Here is an 18,603-nt window from a genome sequence, read left to right as displayed (position 1 = left end):
GGGGGGGGGGGGGGGGGGGGCAAGTGGGGCAATTTGCCCCGGGCCCCACAGGGGCCCCCACGAGAATGGCTGAGGCTCGCTCCCGCCATCCCCCCGGCGCCTCAGCGCGTCCTGGACAGCGCTACAGCTGTGTGGCTCCGGCAGGCCTGAGCTCCTCCCCACTCAGAGCCACGTGGTAAAGGGGCGGGACTGCAAGCTCCGGGCCGAGCGGCTCCTCCCCTTACCACACGGCTCTGAGCGGGGAGGAGCTCAGGCCTCCTGGAGCCACGCGGCTGCAGCGCTGTCCAGGGCCACTCCTGGATGCGCGTGCTGAGGCGACGGGAGGTGGGGGTAAGCGGCCGGGGCCGGGGGGGTTGGATAAGGGGCAGGGAGTCCCGGGGACAGGGAGGGGGGGTTGGATGGGGCAGAGGTTCTGGGGTGGCGGTCAGGGGACAGGCAATGGGGGGTTGGATTGGGGAGGTCTCGGGGGGGGCGGTCAGGGGACAAGGAGCAGGATGGGTCAGGGATTCTAAAAAATTCTCATTTCATTTGAAATGTTTAGCAGGGTTTTTATTTGTTTGTTTGTTTTTGTTTTTCTGCTTCTTGGTGAAACAAGAACCAAAAAAGCCTCCAAGGTTTTCAATTTGTTGTTACCCCTCTACCCCGCCTCCTTTCTCTCCCTCTTTACCTTTTTCTCTTCCCGCCCCGAGAGGGAAAAGGAGGCGAGGAGAAGGAAAACCCAAGAGAGAAAAAGCTCAGTGAAAACCATTTTTAAAGACTTTAATTTAAGTGGAAAACGAAAGTTGAATGAAACAACATTTTTCTACACATTTTTTCTTAAATGTTGTTTTGATTGAACAAAAAAATCACCGCACAGGCTTCTGTATGCTCCTTATGCCTAGCCTGAATGGCCCACTGGCCTGAGTTCAGTCTCATGGGAGCACCTGCTCAATATAGCTTGTTTACCTTAACTCTCAGCTTCTCACCCAGCCTCAGTCCCAGTGCCTAGATATCTGGCTGAAACTGTTACTTTTGCTGGATGGCATGAGCACATTCCTCCTCCAGACCTATCACTGAGTCACTCCTTGGGCAAAGAAGAAAAATAGTGTATTTCTGCTCTTCAGATTAACCACAAGATATTTCTACATTATTTTAGCCAAGTATGTGCTTGGCCTGCCTTCTATGGCTCAGTTATGTGCAGGTAGGTAAAATAGTGGGTGAAAAACTGGTTGAAGGACAGTAATTAAGGAATGGTTATCAATGATACACTTTCAAACTGGGGAAATGTGTCCAGCAGGTCCCACAGAGGTCCAGTACTATTCAATATTTTCATAAATCAATTGGATAATGGAATCGAAAGTTCACTTATGCAATTTGCAGATGACACCAGGCTGGGAGGGGTTGAAAGCACTTTGGAGGACAGGATTAGAATTTGAAATGCCCTTGATAAATTGGAGGATTAGTCTGAAATCAGCAGATGAAATTCAATAAAAACAAATGCAAAGTACTACACTTAGGAATGAAAAATCAAATGCATAACTACAAAATGGGGAATAACTAGCTAGGCAGTAGTACTGCTGGAAAGGATCTGAGGATTATAGTGAATCACAAAGTGAATGTGTCAACAATATGATGCAGCTACAAAAGAGACTAATATCATACTAGGTTGTTATGACATATGTTGCAACCTTGTGCAGTATCTATGGGGATACATACTGTATTAAGCTTATGAATGGTTTATATATCACTGTGGGCCAGGGACTGTATGCAACTTGGGGCAGTGGAGGAGAGTGAGGGGGAATGATACCACAGCTCCTCCAGTAACTAAAAGCAGTGGATGGTGATTTAAGGTGAATCACTCAGGTTGTAAAGACCTCCAGAGAGGTACCATGCCTGGGGACGCTTGCATAAACCGGTTCAAACTAGGTTTTCCAGAGACCAACGGACTAAGAAAGGATGTTTGGCATAAAAAGTCTGCATTTAAACTGACTCGTCCTTCTTTTGATTCAGCAAGCAGACAAGTCCTTCTGACCAAAGAGGCAACCCTTCCAGAAGGGCTGGAAGGACTTTGGCTTACTAGGGCCCCCATCAGATTGAGCGGTGACATCTGATAAGCTTTTAGAGTGTGTCATAAACATACAGTTAAGGGTTAATTCCTCTTTTATCTGTAAAGGGTTAAGAAGCTCACATAACCTAGCTGACACCTGACCAACAGGAAAAATAAGGAGACAAGATACTTTCAAATCTGGGAGGGAGGAAAGTCTTTGTCTGTTGTTGTGTGTGCTTTTGCCGGAGAAGATCAAGGAGGCAAGCCATCTAACTCCATTAAAATTCAAAAGTTTTGGATTTTTTTTAAGCAGAATTTTTTTATTGTTTCTTTAAACAATCAAACACAGCAAGCAGCAAATATTTGGCCACACACTTCTGAAACCCCAAATCATGTTCAGGTTTTGGCAGACTTATTTCAGCTTTTCAATTAAAAAAACCACAACAAATTTTGAAGGAAAGCAGACATTGTCAGTGATTTTTTTCTGCTTTTTAAAAACCCCTAGTTTTCGATCCAAAAAAAGTTTTGACGGAAAATATTTGTCCAACCCTTTTAATGAGCTTTAGTGCCTTTTAGCACTAGTTGATGCTGAGAACCAGTGATACCTTGTAAAGGTGACTTGAAAAGAAATTTTCTCAAAACTGGGTTTGTGCTGAGATGCGGAAGGTTTTTAAATGTTTATTTTTCCCAGGGCTGCCCGGGGGGGGGACAAGGGGGGCAATTTTCCCCGGGCCCCACAGTGGCCCCCACGAGAATACAGTATTCTATAGTATTGCAACTTTTTTTTATGGAAGGGACCCCCAAAATTGCTGTGTCCCAGGCCCCCTGAATTCTCTGGGCGGCCCTGCCAAGGAACTTTCTTCTTCCCAGTGACCATTTCCTTGACACCTCTGTTTCCAAGCTAACCTGACTCTTCTCAAAGGGGAAAGATTTCTGCTGTGCTTGCAGTGTGACAATGGTATATTCTGGTGGCACTAAAGCAGCGTGACCAAGTCCTTTACCACCAATGCAGTGGCAAATTTGAAGGCGATAAATTCATAGAAAGTCCATGTTCTTTATTTCCATGGGTAAATTTTCAACCCACAAATTTCAAGCCAGCTCAGAATGCATTCGTATACTTCCTCCCGCTCTTCATGGCATGTACACCAGTCCTATACAGAAAACACAGCGTTTTGTCAGTGTTATTGTAACCAGCCCTCTTTGATATTTTGCAGTACGCCGTATAAAGTGAGACCTGTGGCCACTGGACAGTTATCAGGTAAAACACCTTTATTTTAGCCATATTTACTAAAACACCTTTGACTGAGCTGGTAGTTTGGGATTAAAAAAATCTGGAAAATGTATAACTTGTATGTTCTCTAGCTATAATGCAAAAAAAAATTGATCTGACATGGCTGTAGCTATGCCATAATCAGGAACTGTGCAAAATATTTAACTCCCAAGTAAAAAGTGGTTAAAATCAGCCGGTATTCAAGTTGGAGACACATCTGTGAACATGTAGCATGGAATTTTCAAAAGTACTCACCATTGGTCTAACTCTGCTCCCACGGAGGTCAAAGCTAAAGGTATCAGGGTATGTCTATACAGCAACTCGACACCCATGGCTGGCCTGTGCCAGCCACTCAGGTTCAGGATGTGGGGCTGTTTCATTGCTGTGTAGATGTCTGGGCCCAGGCTGGAGCCCGGGATCTAGGACCCTGCAAGGTAGGAAAATCAGAAGTGTACAGAGCAATGAAACAGCCCTGCAACCCAAGCCCTGTGAGCCCGAGTCAGCTGGCATGGGCCAGCCACGGGTGTCAGGTTGCTGTGTAGACGTACCGTTCCCACTGAGGTCAATAAGGGTAAGGCCATTGCTGATCACTTTTGAAAATCCCATGTGTAGTATTTTGTCAGATTTTTTATTTTTTTTTACCTCTGCAAACATGTCATCAAAGTTAGGCACAACATTTGTACCCTAGGTAGCACTAACAGGCTGAGGAAAGGGTGTTGTTCCTTCAAACATTTACTGGGTGCAGGTTCAGTAACTCTAAATAAATGCGACATGACTGAAGAAGCTCTGGGTGGACAACAACATTGCATATACCATGTGTGCTTTCAGGGGCCTGTTCTCCAAAGCAGCTAAGTTGTTCCCTCTCCAAAGGGAACAGAAATGGCATTTTCACTTCAGTCCGATCTGCTTCACATTTTCTCTCTGCTTTTGAGCAACATGCTTAGGTCAGCAGCTCCCAGATTTTGGTGTGGGGTGCACAGGAGGTCCACAGAGCATTTGCTTTTGTTCAGCAGGGAGCCGGCTAGTCATGTGGTACTGGCTGCTTCTGCCTAGCTGGTTCTCGAGCAGTGGTTCTCAAGCTGTGAGTCGGAATCCCATTATAATGGGGTCGCCAGGGCTGGCGTTAGACTTGCTGGCCAAAGCCCAAACCCCATCACCCAGGGCCAAAGCCCAAGAGCTTCAGCCCCAGGTGGCGGGGCTTAGGTTACAGGCCCCATGCCTGGGGCTGAAGCCCTTGGGCTTCAGCTTTGGTCCCCCCGCCCGAGGCGGTGGGGCTCAGCTGGGCTCAGGCTTCAGTCCCCCCTCCTGGAGTCATGTAGTAATTTTTGTTGTCCGAAGGGGGTCGTGGTGCAATTAAGTTTGAGAACCCCTGCTCTAGAGGGATGCTGGCTTTTCACTGCAAAGAAGTGTGCAGAGGCCTGTAAAAGCAGCTGGAAACAAGGAAGAATAGCCTGGCCCTAGCTGCATCTGCTAGCTTCCATTGGGAGAGGAATGTCCAGAGGAAAAGGAAATGAGGCAGCCTGGCAGTGTGTCCAGAGGAGACGGGAGGGCCAGGCAATTGGGAAGCATGTCCGGAGGGAGGGAACAGGTGACGGAGAAGCATGTGCAAGGGAGCAGGACAAGGGAAAGGAATAGAATTGATTGGAAGGGGGAAAGGATTTTATGACAGTAAAGAGACTTAAAAGACTTCACATAGCAGTAGGGTTACCATATTCAAACATTTAAAAAAGAGGACACTCCACGGGGCCCCGGCCCCGCCCCCGTCCCAACTCCGCCCCTTCCCCGCCCCCGGCCCCGCCCCAACCCCACCCCTTCTCCGCCCCCATTCCAAACCCTTCCCCAAAGTCCCTGCCCCAACTCTGCCCCCTCCTCTGAGCACCCCGCATTCCCCCTCCTCCCTCCCGCTCTGATCTTGGTTGGGGGTTGCTAAGTGCTTCCCTGCTCCCCACTCGCCCCGCAGCCCCTATGCCCATGCCTGCCCTGCTCCGCCTCACCCTGCAGCCTCTGCGCCCCCCCGTCCCTGCAGCCTCTGCTCCCCCCTGCCTGCCCTGCCCCCTCTGCACACACACCCCCTGCAGCCTCTGACCTTTTGCAGGGCTTAAAAAGAATTGAGAGTGGGAAATTGTTCTTTTTTGTAAAAATGTTCAGTTCTAGTTCTTTCTTTTTAAACAAACTGGACTGCATGAAAGGAGGGTGCAACCACATTCTGCTCTCAAGAGCAACTAGCTGGTAGTCAAATAGATGCCAAAAAAGGGACACAGAAATTTCCACAAGGGGTGTAGCTAGCACTACTCTTTTCACTGCTCTCTGACATAGCTGGAAAACGGTCAAATATGGGTAAATGGAGCAAAGAAGAGCATGAAAGATGAGATTGGAAAGTTTGACCCTAAGAAAGGACTATACAAGCAGCAGCTTCACTACAGTGACGCCTGGTCTACACTACAAAGTTAAGTCAACGTAAGCCATTTTGCATTGACCTAGTTGTGCATGTGTCTACACTTAAATTTGTGTCCCACCAATGTAAGCACCCCGTTACAGCAATGCAGTTACACTGCCTCCCCAAGCGGCATTGAGCTATGGTTGATGTACAGAGGTCAATGCTGTGCAAGCAAAGACACTGAGTTAACTGTGTTGACCCTAGCAGTCCTCCAGCAGCTGTCCCACAATCCCAACATTGACTGCTCTGGTATCTCAGTTGTGAACTCCACTGCCCAGGAGTCACAGAGACCAGAAGGCCCCTCCTTCCTTTTAATGCCCCATGAATATTTAAAATGCCTTTTCCTGATTGTCCAGCCTGGTGAGCACACCTGGAAGCTCTCCACTGTTGTGCACAACTGCCCAGCAGACCATGCTGGCTACATGCTCCAGATGAGCTCCAGCTTGGCATAGACAAGAGATACTGGATCTCTTAGGCCTGTGGCGAGAAAAGGCTGTGCAAGCACAGCTATGGACCTGCCATAGAAATGTGGCCATCTATGAGCAGATTGCAGGGGGGTTGCAGGAGAAGGTGTACGACCGACAGGGACCAGCAGCAGGGCCATGTGAAAGCAAAGGAAATGCGTCAGGCATACCAGAAGGCCAGGGAGGCCAACAGTCAATCCACAGGCCTTCTGTTTTTACAAAGAGCTGCATGACATACTTAGAGGAGAACCCACCACCATGGATACCTCCAGGGAGCCTGAGCCACAGGTCCCTGACCGGAACAGCAAGGAGGATGAGGATGGGAGACAAGCGACCGGGGGAGGGTCCAGCTATGCCATTAGCCAGGACCTGTTTGAAACTCCAATGCATCTAGTCAGTCCTGGCAATCAAGAACGAGTGAGCCCAGTGGACGGAAGGATCTTCTGGTAAGTGTGTAAATTTATTTCCCATTACAGTGATGGCACCCCCGACTTAACAGGACACATTTATGGATTTTGCATTATTTTACTTGTACTAGAAGAGGTAGCAGTACAAAAAAGAGAAATAATGTTATCTGCTTTTCATTCCCCTGTAGAGTTAGGCAAGATTGGCGCCATGAGGAGAAATTTGTTTATATATACAGGGATGTCCCTGGAATCCTTCTGAGAGATCGCAATGAAAGTTTCATGGAGGTACTTTGCAGTCCTTTCCTGAAGGTTTCTAGGGATGGCAACCTTATTTCTTCCTCTGCGGTACGACACTTTCCCATGCCAGTCAGCAGTAACTTCAGCAGGCCACTGCAGTACACAGACTAGCAGCATACAGGCCTAAGCGACTTTGGGTCACCAGTAGCAGCTGTGATCTCTGTGTCTTTGTTACCCTCACTAGTGAGATATCAGCTAAAATCACCACAGTCTGTGGAAAATGGTGCCAGTATTCAGTGCCACTGCCCTAGTTTCATGCAACTGAGCAATTTCCCGCCTCATTTCTCAAGCCTTATTCACCATGGCTGGTGCTTAGTGGTGCTGTACACATAGGGTGACCAGATGAGAGGAAGAAAATATCGGGGGGGGGGGGGGGGGGGGGACCAAAAAAAAAAAAAAAAAAAGCGCCAAGTGCTGCCGGCAGAGCAGGAGAGAAAAAAATCTCAAACGTCTCTTCTGAGCACCCTCAAGCAGAGCCTGCTGCCTCCCCTGCCAAACGTCCCAGCCCAGGAGTAGCAAACCCCCCTCCCCCCCCGGGCTGCACAGCTGGGGGTTGTTCGGGGCCACAGGAACTGGCTGGATGCCCAGTTTCTTTCGGCCTCCCCCGCACGTGTCCTAGCAGCTTGACCCGAGGCCTCTCTCCGTTCTGCTTTCGCCGGTTCAGCCCAGCGCCTGGCCCTCAGGCAGCCCGGCCGGACCCGTCCCTGACGCGAAGCGGACACGTGGTTCCCACAGGGCTTCTCCGGGGTCCGCCCCCCAGAGTTCCCCGCGATTCACCGCCCCGGGGCTCTGCCGCGGCCTCACGCCCTGGGGAGCCGGTGACGTTACTGCGGGGCTCTGCTATGGCCCCGCCCCACGCCCGGGAGCCACCGGAGCCCAGCCGGCCCCGCCCCACGGCCCCCCCATGGTGCGCAATGCTCTTGGCAAAGTCCTACGAGCGGGGTGGGGGAACCGGCGGCTCCCCACCGGCCACGGTGTCACTTCTGGCCGAGCGGCCAGTAATAACCCCTTCCGGATCCGGCGGGGGAGGCTGGCTCATGCTGGCTGAGCAGGAGAGAGGGGGAAAAAAAAAAAAAAAAGCCGAGTGCTGCCGGCGAAGCAAATATCGGGACAAAGTGTGTCCCGACCAAAGATCGGTTGGGACGCGGGACAAACACTTAAATATCGGGATGGTCCCGATTTTATCGGGACATCTGGTCACCCTACGTACACAAGCACTCCAAAGCAGAAGTATCAATAGGCATGGCTTGTTTAAAACTTTGGGGGAGCAAGGGAAGTGAGTTCTGAACCTTAACTTTTGCTTTCTGTTGTGATTATACTGACAAGGGTACCTCTGTGTTTTATCTGTAGCTGCTGCTCTTGCGGCCTTGAGGGGTTCCCCCTTCACACCCGCGGAATGCCTCAACCAGATAAGGAGGAAAAAGAAGAGGACTTGGGATGACATGTTCAGTGAGATCCTACAAGCCAGTGCTGCATAAGGTTGGGAGCAGATGGCCTGGAAGGTGAACATTGCAGACAGCCTGGAGAAGAAAAGTGTGGACAGGAGAAAGGCCCAGGATTCCCAGCAGGAAAAGGAAAGGGAGATGCATCAGGACATAATGGGGCTTTTCTGGCAGCAAACACAGATGCTGCAGACTCTTGTGGATCTACGGGTTCAACAATCCTGGGGCCACCTCCCTTTGCAGTCCATGGCGAACTCCATTACAGCACTTCCCTGCAGCCCCCCCCCAACATTCCACCTGGCACCAGGGACTACAGCCCTACCACCCCGGGGGACGTTAAGGACAACCACTGCTTCACATGCACTGACCTGTGAAAGCCACGGTAGCTGTATGTGTAGCACAAATGGATATGAATGTTCTTTCCCCTTGATACATTCTGTTCTATTAATTTATTAAAGTTTTGAGTGTATTTGCTTTTAAATTGCACAGATTTCTCTCTGCACTGGTTTTGTTACTGAATAAAATTCAGTTATTTGGAACATCTTCATCAGTTCATAACATACGCTGCAGAATGCCTAGCAGTTCTGAAAGCACCCACTTACTTGTTTCTGCATAGTGTGACACAACTCACAGGATCAGTGACAAACATGCACAGTGTAATAATCATAAATGTACAGCAAGCAGCACAAAATGAATAGGTACATTGACAGTGTTATATGTATAGATGTACACCAAGCGTCACACAATTCCTAACAGGCCCCCACACAGTAGGGCCAGGTAAAGCACAGCTCACCACACCACGTTACTGTGGCTCACTGATAAAAAATTGCTCTTTCAAAGCCTCCCTGAGCCATATAGCTCCATCTTGAGATCTTCTAATAGCCCTTGTGTCTGGCTGTTTAAACTCAGCCGACACCTGTTTCACCCTCCACTCCAGCAGCAACGTTTTCCCCCTTTGCTTCACAGCTATTATGCAGGGCACAGTAGGCAGCTATAACTGTTGGGATGTTTTTCTCACTGAAATCCAATCTTGTGAGTAAACAACACCAACAACCCCTGAATCTACCAAAAGCACATTCAACTGTCATTCTGCACATGCTGAGCCAGTAGTTGTGCATCAGTACAAACACTCCTGGTGATTACCACACAGCGCCAATGCAAGGCGACAAGTATGCATGCACAAGCGTATACTAACTGCATCAGCTTTACTCTGACATAACTTGCATCAACCAAAGTTTGTAGTGTAGACATGGTGTAAACGTGTGATGCACAGGAGTACTGGTAAGAGGCCAGTCTTTGTCCTGGCCATAGTCACATGGTCAGGACTGCAGAAGATTACCCCAGTCACATGATAGGGGCATCCTCCATTAACTCCAGTGAGTACTGTTCTATCACAAGTGGCTTAGATTTCTGCAATGTGAAGACAGCAGTCTCATTCCTGAAGTTAAAATGGTCTTAGGACTCACAGATTCATGACCGTAGTGTTGTGCAACAACTAAAGTTCAAGCACTTCGTAATATGATAGATGCCTGTTAAATTATGCTGAAGAGCAAATCCTACAGAATTTTGACCCTTGAGGAAAACAATAAAACTAAATTCCTCTAGCATTTTCTTTTTGAGGCCTCTGCTCTGTCATTGCTTAGCTGCACCGAATTCACCTCTGAGCTTTTCCTAGTGCCACTGTCACTAGCTCAGTCAGACAGGTCCTTGGGAAAAAGGTAACAAATTTGGACTGCATATTGAAATGCAAAGAGGTTAGTAGCCTCTTTGTCTTATCAACTGAGATGAGATCTAGACCAACACACAGGACAATCAGTGCCTTTTACCACTTCTTTCTACAGAGCCTCAGCATTAGGAACAGTTACCAGTGCATTTCATAGTCTGTTGACCAGACAAAGGGCGAAAAATGCATCTTTGCCTCCAACTTCAGTTGCCCTTTATTTGCCTTTTCAATTAGCTTGTTATCAACCACTCATATGGAAGAAAGCCCATGATTTCTCCCCTGAGATACCAGCGTGAATTGGAAGAGTTAGATCTACATAAATTAATGTAGCTGCCTGGTAGGAGACTTGTGTGCAAATCTATTTATATACCTGCCTTGCTGATTGATGAGCCCATTGATGATATATAAGTGAGACCCACAGATTTTTTTGAATGGTTATATAGACACTATCTTCCTTGTACCTATTCGTTATTTGTGAAATGACAGAAACTTGTCACAATGCCTGAATCTACATATATGATGATCTATTTTCATTTAGGAGCCAAGATAACTCTTAAAACTTATGCAAGAGTGTGACATGCTCGTGCTAAACAATGTCTTCAGGAAAAAGATCCCCATCCTGCAAAGCTGTTTCCTACATAACTTACTCACACAAGTAGCCCGTGGGCTGGACTCTGATCTCGGGTATGCCAGTGTAAAGCCAACAGCAGCTACTGTTACTTGCAAAGAGATTACTCACCCGAGTAAGGGTTTGCAAGTTTCAGCCCTAATGAACTTGTAGAGTAATCTTAGATGATTAACTGCAATGGATTTGGGGGTCAGAATTAGAGCTGGCTACAGAACAAGAATTTCGTTTTGTGACAAATTTCAAGGTTTCGGAATTTGTTTTTGTTCTGCAGTGGAACAAAACTATGACCTTTTAATAATTTTCAGAGAGGCAAAGCAAGAGACCCTTAGCAAGAGCAAGAGAATAGCCTAGTGGTTAGTGTCCTCTCCTGGGATGTGGGAGATGCAGGTTTAAGCCTGTGCTCTGCCTGAGTTCTCTGGTCCTGTGATTATTAATTATTTCTGCAAAGTCCGACAGAAGAAATTGAGACTGACTCTATAGTCCAGAGGTTGGGGGACTTAGCTGGAATGTGGGAGGCATCTCTACCTCAGAACAGGCACTTGAACCTGGGTCTTCCACATCCCAGGTGAGGGCCCTAATCAATTGACTATTATGCGGAGGGTCTCTTTTGTTCCCAGAAATTCCAGCTTAGACCTCAGCAACATTCCCATCCAAAAGTTTGCAAAACCAATACACTTCCATGGAAAGTTTTGGTTTTGATGAATTGGCATTTTCCAATGAAAAAACATTTTGTCAAAAAATTCCCAACCAGCTCTCGTTGTGCCCATTTCTAAGGTTTTTGTTCTTCGGATCTTTTACATTTGGAAGGACTATCCTCCTTATCAAAACAAAATGCTTAGAGATAAATCCTGACTGTGAGCTGGGCAGAGGCACAAGCTCAGGTAGGTGTGTTGAGGATGGGACCATGGGACAGAAATTATCCAGCCTGATTCTGCTCCTTAGGGCGAGATTATCACAGGCCTTGCTTGGCCACCTAGGGAAGTGTGGTGCGGTAAGCCAGCCAGTCTATGTCCCCCCCCCCCCCCCCCCCCGCTTTGACCTGCTCAGATTGCAATTCTGACTGTTTTTCAGGGGAACAGGACCGAATTGCCTGCTACTGCTCCCGCCCCGTGAGCAAGTCAGTGGGAAGGGGTGGGAAGTGGGAAGATCCCTGCTTCTGCCTCCCTATACCTGTAGGCTGTAATAGCTGTCTGGGGCCAGAGGGAGGAATAAGGCCCTCCACAAATAGGCTATGTCTAAACTACCGCAGGATCGACGCTGCTGTGATCGATGCACAGGGGGGCGATTTAGCGGGTCTAGAGAAGACCTGCTAAATCGATGGCAGAGCGACCCAGCGCAGTGTAGACACCCCAGTAAGTCAACTTAAGCTACATCGACTCCAGCTACGTTATTCACGTAACTGGAGTAGCGTAATTTAGGTCAACTTACCGCGGTAGTGTAGACATAACCATAGAGAAAAGTAACTTACTCCTCCTTCACCAGAACAAGGGGTGAAGCAGGGGAGGGATTGTAACTCGACATTCTAAGGAAGGCACCGAGGGGTTATGGGATATGAGCCCACCTATTTTAGTGTGTGTGTAACCTAATCAGCCCAGCATATACCTGTCCCACTCTAATTTCTCCTGATTCTGGCAGGAAAAATCTGTGCATGGCAGCCATCTGGCACAGTACACATGACAAAGAAAGTGCTTTTACAGCATTGGTATGCACCTGTTTTCTGGCCAAACCTGAAGACTGCTGGAATTTGGCCTTTAAAGAGAGAGAGCAAAATCCTCCTCTCTGATCTTATATTGCAGATCTCATATCTGTGCTGTGGAAGCACTGCTGAATATCATGCCCTCATTTAGGGATGAATTCCCATTGTCGTCATACAAGAAACCTTGCCAAGAGTTCTACACAGAGCAAGTGAAGAATAGGCAACAGATAGCTGCAGGAAGAGTTGAATTTTGCCTGTAAACTGTGCAGCATTAGTTTACTGCAATATCATTGGGTGGGTGTAAACCTTCTGATTTTCACTTGCAAAATGCTGGGGAGCAAAACTGAAGTCCTTTGCAAATTATTTTGTCTTGCAAAACCATATCCACTTTTGTAAATGTGAATTTCAGAATGAAGATGACAATTACGTTTCATGTTTGTGTTCCAGTAGGAGCTAGGGGCCCTAATGAAGCCTGGGACACCATTGTGCTATGCAGTGTGCATGCATGTAAGGTCAGATTGTGATATCCTGATGCACATTGAGTTACACCAGGAGTTGCAATGAAATCAATGAGATTACTGATGGCATAAAGCAGTACTCAGCATGAGCAGGGAGATTGCAATCTGGCCCATAGTAAGAGCCATTCCCTGCCCCAAAGAGCTCAATAGACACAACAAACAGAGGATAGGAGAATGGGAGGATTATTATTATCCTTATTTTACAGATGGGAAACTGAGGCACAGAAGTGCAGATCCTCAAAGGTTTTTAGGCATCTAATGCCCATTGATTTCAATGGGAGCTAGGGTCCTAAATGCCTTTGAGGATTGTAAATGGTGTCTGCATAAATCTCAAATTTTTTTGCAACAAGCAGTTATAGCATTCTTGATTAAAATGTTGAAAAGAAAAGGTGCTTTGTCTCTTTAAGACGAGAGGAAGTGCCGTTGTTAGTCATATATCTTTACTGCACTCTAGGGTTATAAAAACATACATTTTTGTTTTGAAAGTCATTTATTACATCTATAAACATCACATTGTAGTTGACTGTTTCCTGGATTAGAATGTCCTGGTACTCTTAGTGAGTTTTGACAGGCGGAAGGAGTGAAAGTAGAACATCTAGTTTTGTTACTGAGTTGGTTTTTAAAAGCAACTTGTCACTCTCTTGTATGCTACAGCCATTGAGACCGATCTGAGAGGCGTTGAATTCAGGGTACACGGGTTTCTGTGTTTATTCTTACTGCTGGACTTGTAGCATTCCAGGCATTGTATACGGTAAGCAGAGATGAAGCTTTCCTGGTATTTTAAATAAGTATTATTTGTTTTGTTTCAGCTCTTTGATTTTCAAAAGCAGGTTAAAACCCTTTCTAAGATAACTGAAAACTATTCCCTGTAATGGAACAAATCTTTTTATTTGCTCTTCGGGTCACTGTCACTGAATCTGGGAATCGAATAAAATAAAAACACAACAGAGCATGAATTAGATCCTAGACTTTCAGAGTACTATGTGCTTGTCCCATTTTAGAGTCACAATCATGTAATAATCAAATCATTTGGAAAATAAAAGCAAATGTTCCTGACAAGTATTACTGATCTCTCTCATCATTAACTGTAATATTTTGAAGAGTAGCCTAGTAATAATGGGTGCTCTCAAAGGAAACAGAAGCTGTTGTAAAGAAATATATTTTAAATGTTTGGTATCTATTTCTTACATGTGTATACAACTGATTCTTTTCCAAAACGTATTTTGCATTGTGTATGTTATATTCATGATACATTTTGATATATCCGAAAAGTACAAGAGGCAGCTGTTAGAAATGCCAATATGTTGTTTATGCTTAAGATATAAATGTGTGTGTGCCAATATATTAAAAAATATATTTAAAACATATGAGAGAATATAAAATGTTTATCTTGCATTTCCAGGAGAGATTGAGAGAAATATAGCACAGGGATCGGCAACCTCTGGCTCACGACGCACTAGGGTAAGCACCCTGGCGGGCCGGGCCGGTTTGTTTACCTGCCGCATTGGCAGGTTTGTCCGATCGCGGCTCCCACTGGCCGCGGTTCGCCATCCTAGGCCAATGGGGGCGGCGGGAAGCCGCAGCCAGCACATCCCTCAGCCGCACCGCTTCCCGCCACCCCCATTGGCCTGGGACGGCGAACCGTGGCCAGTGGGAGCCGCGATCGGACGAACCTGCCGACGCAGCAGGTAAACAAACTGGCCCGGCCTGCCAGGGTGCTTACCCTGGTGAGCCGCGTGCCAGAGGTTGCTGACCCCTGATATAGCATATTGCTACTGGACTTCATTTGTGGAAGACAGGGAATTATATTAGCACCGTTTTGTCATTTTACTTTTTTAAAACTAACTAAAAGAACCTATTTCTTAAAATCTAGCTTCTTGTTTAAGAAGCACTTGCTGTTTCAAACACTAATTGCATGGTCTTGTGGTTAATCTCAGCAAAGAGTCTGGGGATTTACTAGATAAGAAGACCTGAACTACTCTGCTGAGCAAGTTTAATTGACACCGCTGCTGGAGACAGAGAGCTGTCTACACTAGGACTTCCAAAGTTGCTAACAGTGCAGCTGAACCAGTGCTGGCAATGGTGGGATTTTTACATTTTAATTCCCTACTGTAGACAAGGCTGTAGAGATGGGTTAGGTTTGATTTTCAGGGGAAAGTACTTGGCAAGTTTGTACTGCAAATGCCAATGCTCTCCCTGTCCTATGGATACTCAGAGGACTCCGTTCTCCAGAGCTGTGAAGCTGGCACTTCATATTAGCACTTCATGCACTTACATTTTTTAAAGGTTAGCAACTTTTTAAAGTATACTGAGGATTTTTTAAAGAAAGACTGTTTTTTTTTAAATAAATCAATTAATATATTACCATATAATATAAATTTAGTGGCCTGATCCTGCCATCCTTATGTAGGCAAGATTCCCATTACTCCATTAGGAGCTTTTCCTGTGTAGAGACTACTCCTGGGTGAATTCTGCACCACTGCGTACACACAGAATTCGTGTGTGGCGCAGAATATTTTTTTCTCAGCAGAAAACATTCTGCCAAGAAGTGCTGCAGTTATGCCTTTCACCCACTAGGGGCCACTGTGTGCCAGAACAGAGAGCAGCCACTCTGAGGTGGGAGCAGCCCCAACTGCGGATAGGGAAAAGAAGAGGCTGCGTTCCTCACAGTGCGCTGTCCAGGGGGCCAGGTCAGGAGGCAAGGGGTATGGAGGAATGGATAGGGTGTGGCACATGGAGCTGCTGGGGGGTCACAGATTGGGGTTCAGAAGGGCTAGTGGGGGGCACAGACTGGGATGGGGGCTGAATAAGGATGGGGGTACAGGAACATATGGGGCAGAGGGAGAGAGCTGCAGAGACACATGGCGGGGGGAGCTGGCTGAGTGCGGGTGCAGGGACACATGCAGATAGGGGCAGATGTGCCTGAATGAATGAGAGAAGATAGGAGTCAGCCAGGGTCTGCATGGGGAACACTCCCTAACAATCCCTCCCGCACAAAAAAAACCTGTTTCATACTTCTCCCACCCACACCCAACAACCCTCCAAGTTCACACCCAGCCTCCTTCTCCTCCAGCAACTACTTCCCTCTCCCTCAGCTCCCCCAAACCTTTGCACTGCTTCTGAGGAGTGTGGGAAATATGTTTCTGTATTGTAGTTTAAATTAATTATTACTCAGAGTTCTGTATTAATTTGCCTAGTAATGAATCTATTTGTCAGAAAACATTTCCTGAATAATTTTTGTTATCTGTATTGTTACAGACATATTTGCTGACAGGCATTCTGAAATAAATTACCAAAATAATTGAAACTGGCGTGATTATATTGTGTTATTTTGACAAATAAAATATGCAGAATTTTAAAATATTGTGTGCAGAATTTTTAATTTTTTGGCAGAGAATGCCCCCAGGAGTAAGACTTCAGGATTATGCACTTATCTGCTTTATCCTAAGGATGTTTGTGCAGTACAAGGCAAGTTGCTCACTGCAACTTTGCTGTCCTGCTGCATTATCAATGGTTTAGAACACAGCTCTGTGACTGGGATTTTACTTGGAAATACTGATACTATGATTGGTCCTTGACTGGGGCTGCTGGGCGCTATGATAATACAAGGAATAAATTATTGCCTGTAGCATATTGGTAAAGCAGAATGTACGGACTAGTGAGGTGGTCTCTACTGCAGGTGGGATGCATAAATGTTAATGATTCTCACTTAAGTCCATGCTTGAATGGGGAAGAAGGCATAAGCCATGTGCACAGAGGTAAAAATTAAAGCGTGAGTAGAAAAATCTAATGTAGAAGTAGGTTATCTCCCAAGCAATGTCAACAACAAATACATCTTCCATGTTTACTTTTTAGATTTAACTCACTTAGTCCAAAACTTTGGACACATTTATGTTTAATATTATTTCAAATGCTCCATCTTACTTTAATTTGCATTTGCACCACAGACTCTTATCCAGTCAAAGTTATTTCTTTTTCATATATATTTATAGTTTTACTGAATGTCAGTAAATACAGCCTAAAAACCAAACCAAATGCCAGCAAAGGATATCAAGGCCAGTGAGGATCATAACATTTCTGACAAAAGAGTTAAGGGGTACCATTTTTAATAGTACACATTACATGCATCCGACGAAGTGGGCATTCACCCACGAAAGCTTATGCTCCAATACATCTGTTAGTCTTAAAGGTGCCCCAGGACTCTCTGTTGCTTTTTACAGATCCAGACTAACACGGCTACCCCTCTGACAATAGTACCTAAGTTACTTTTGAAAATGATGCTTAGACGCATAAGTCATTTAAATGCCTTAAAAATGTTTACCCAAGATTTCCTTTTAGAATTATAGGCCTGTTCTACTTTAAAATGTCTATTGCTGATTCCTTCTCTATTGGTTACATTACATTTGGCTAAATAGCGCAAAACTAAGGGTTTGGGACAGATCCTCAATTGGTGTAAACTGTCATAGGTCCATGGATTTCTATGGAGCTATGACACTTTATATCAGCTGAGGATCTGCCCTTAGGGTATGTCTACACTTACCGGAGGGTCCGGCGGCAGGCAATCGATGTTCTGGGATCGATCCCGGAAGTGCTCGCCGTCGACGCCGGTACTCCAGCTCGGCGAGAGGAGTACGCGGCATCGACGGGGGAGCCTTCCTGCCGCGTCTGGACCCGCGGTAAGTTCGGACTAAGGTACTTCGAATTCAGCTACGTTATTAACGTAGCTGAATTTGCGTACCTTAGTCCGAAGTGGGGGGGGGTAGTGTAAACCAGGCCTTTGACATTTATATAATGTCTGTGTACGTATATGTGCATGTGTGGGTGTACATATAGATGATAGAGATAAATGATAGATCTAGGTGTGTAGATATAGGTGGTGGATATAGCTTCTGCAGCTATACTGGGGAGGATATAATTTGGCTGTCACTTTTCATGCTTCAGGGCATAAGTATAAATAAAAAATAATGTCCCTATAGTATGGCATTTCATAACTAGAGCAGTTACTCTCTGTCAGAAATAAAAAGGATACTAGACAAGTTGGATCAAGGGTCTTCCCCAGTATGATAGTTCTTAGTTGTTATTGCAAGGATTATTTACTGGAAATTGTCAAAGGCAAGTATATCCTGAATGTCTTTCATTCTGTCAAACATCAGCGTCCTGGAAAGTTGCTCCTTACTTATCTGTCTTAAGGTTTGCTATCATGTCAACCACCGCAGTACTAAGCATTGTAAAGCCAAGGTATAGTGTGAACCTTTCCTATGTGTCTAAAGTGTACTTGCTGTAGTTGTCTTGTCATAAAGAACAGTAAAGGGCTAGAATTCTCTCCTGCAGTAAGCATTGGTTTCAACATTTGGTGTATTGCTTTCCTGCCATTGCAGAATTAGCAATGTGTTTTACTTGTGAACATGGACACCACTTCTGTAGGTTTTAGGCTGTTTTTTAATATGTACAAAATCAAGGAATTTTACTCGCTGTTTTCTAGCTACCTGATCAAATCACTCAGTGCTGTCTAGGGTTGCCAACTTTTTACTCGCACAAAACCAAACACCCTAGCCCCACCCCTTCCCCAGGCCCCGCCCCTGCTCACTACATTCCCCCTCTCTCAGTGGCTCACTCTCCTCCACCCTCACTCACTTTCACTGGGCTGGGGCAGGAGGTTGGTTTGTGGGAGGGGGTGAAGGCTCTGGCTGGGGGG

The 18,603-nt window shown here is 46.2% G+C and overlaps 1 protein-coding gene across 1 annotated transcript in view; it reads left to right on the top strand.

Annotated features, from left to right (window-relative positions):
- LOC112111331 (high affinity cGMP-specific 3',5'-cyclic phosphodiesterase 9A) overlaps positions 1-18,603 on the top strand; it is a 91,454-nt gene that overhangs the window by 17,371 nt on the left and 55,480 nt on the right. The window contains exon 4 of the mRNA XM_026651470.2: positions 3,241-3,284. Coding sequence (XP_026507255.1) covers positions 3,241-3,284 — 44 coding nt within the window. The remainder of the gene's footprint in view (positions 1-3,240; positions 3,285-18,603) is intronic.

The sequence above is a fragment of the Terrapene carolina genome, unplaced genomic scaffold, assembly GCF_002925995.2.
Source record: "Terrapene carolina triunguis isolate 2854851 unplaced genomic scaffold, T_m_triunguis-2.0 Scaffold31, whole genome shotgun sequence".
NCBI lineage: Eukaryota > Metazoa > Chordata > Testudines > Emydidae > Terrapene > Terrapene triunguis.
This window is presented reverse-complemented; position numbering and strand designations above follow the sequence as displayed.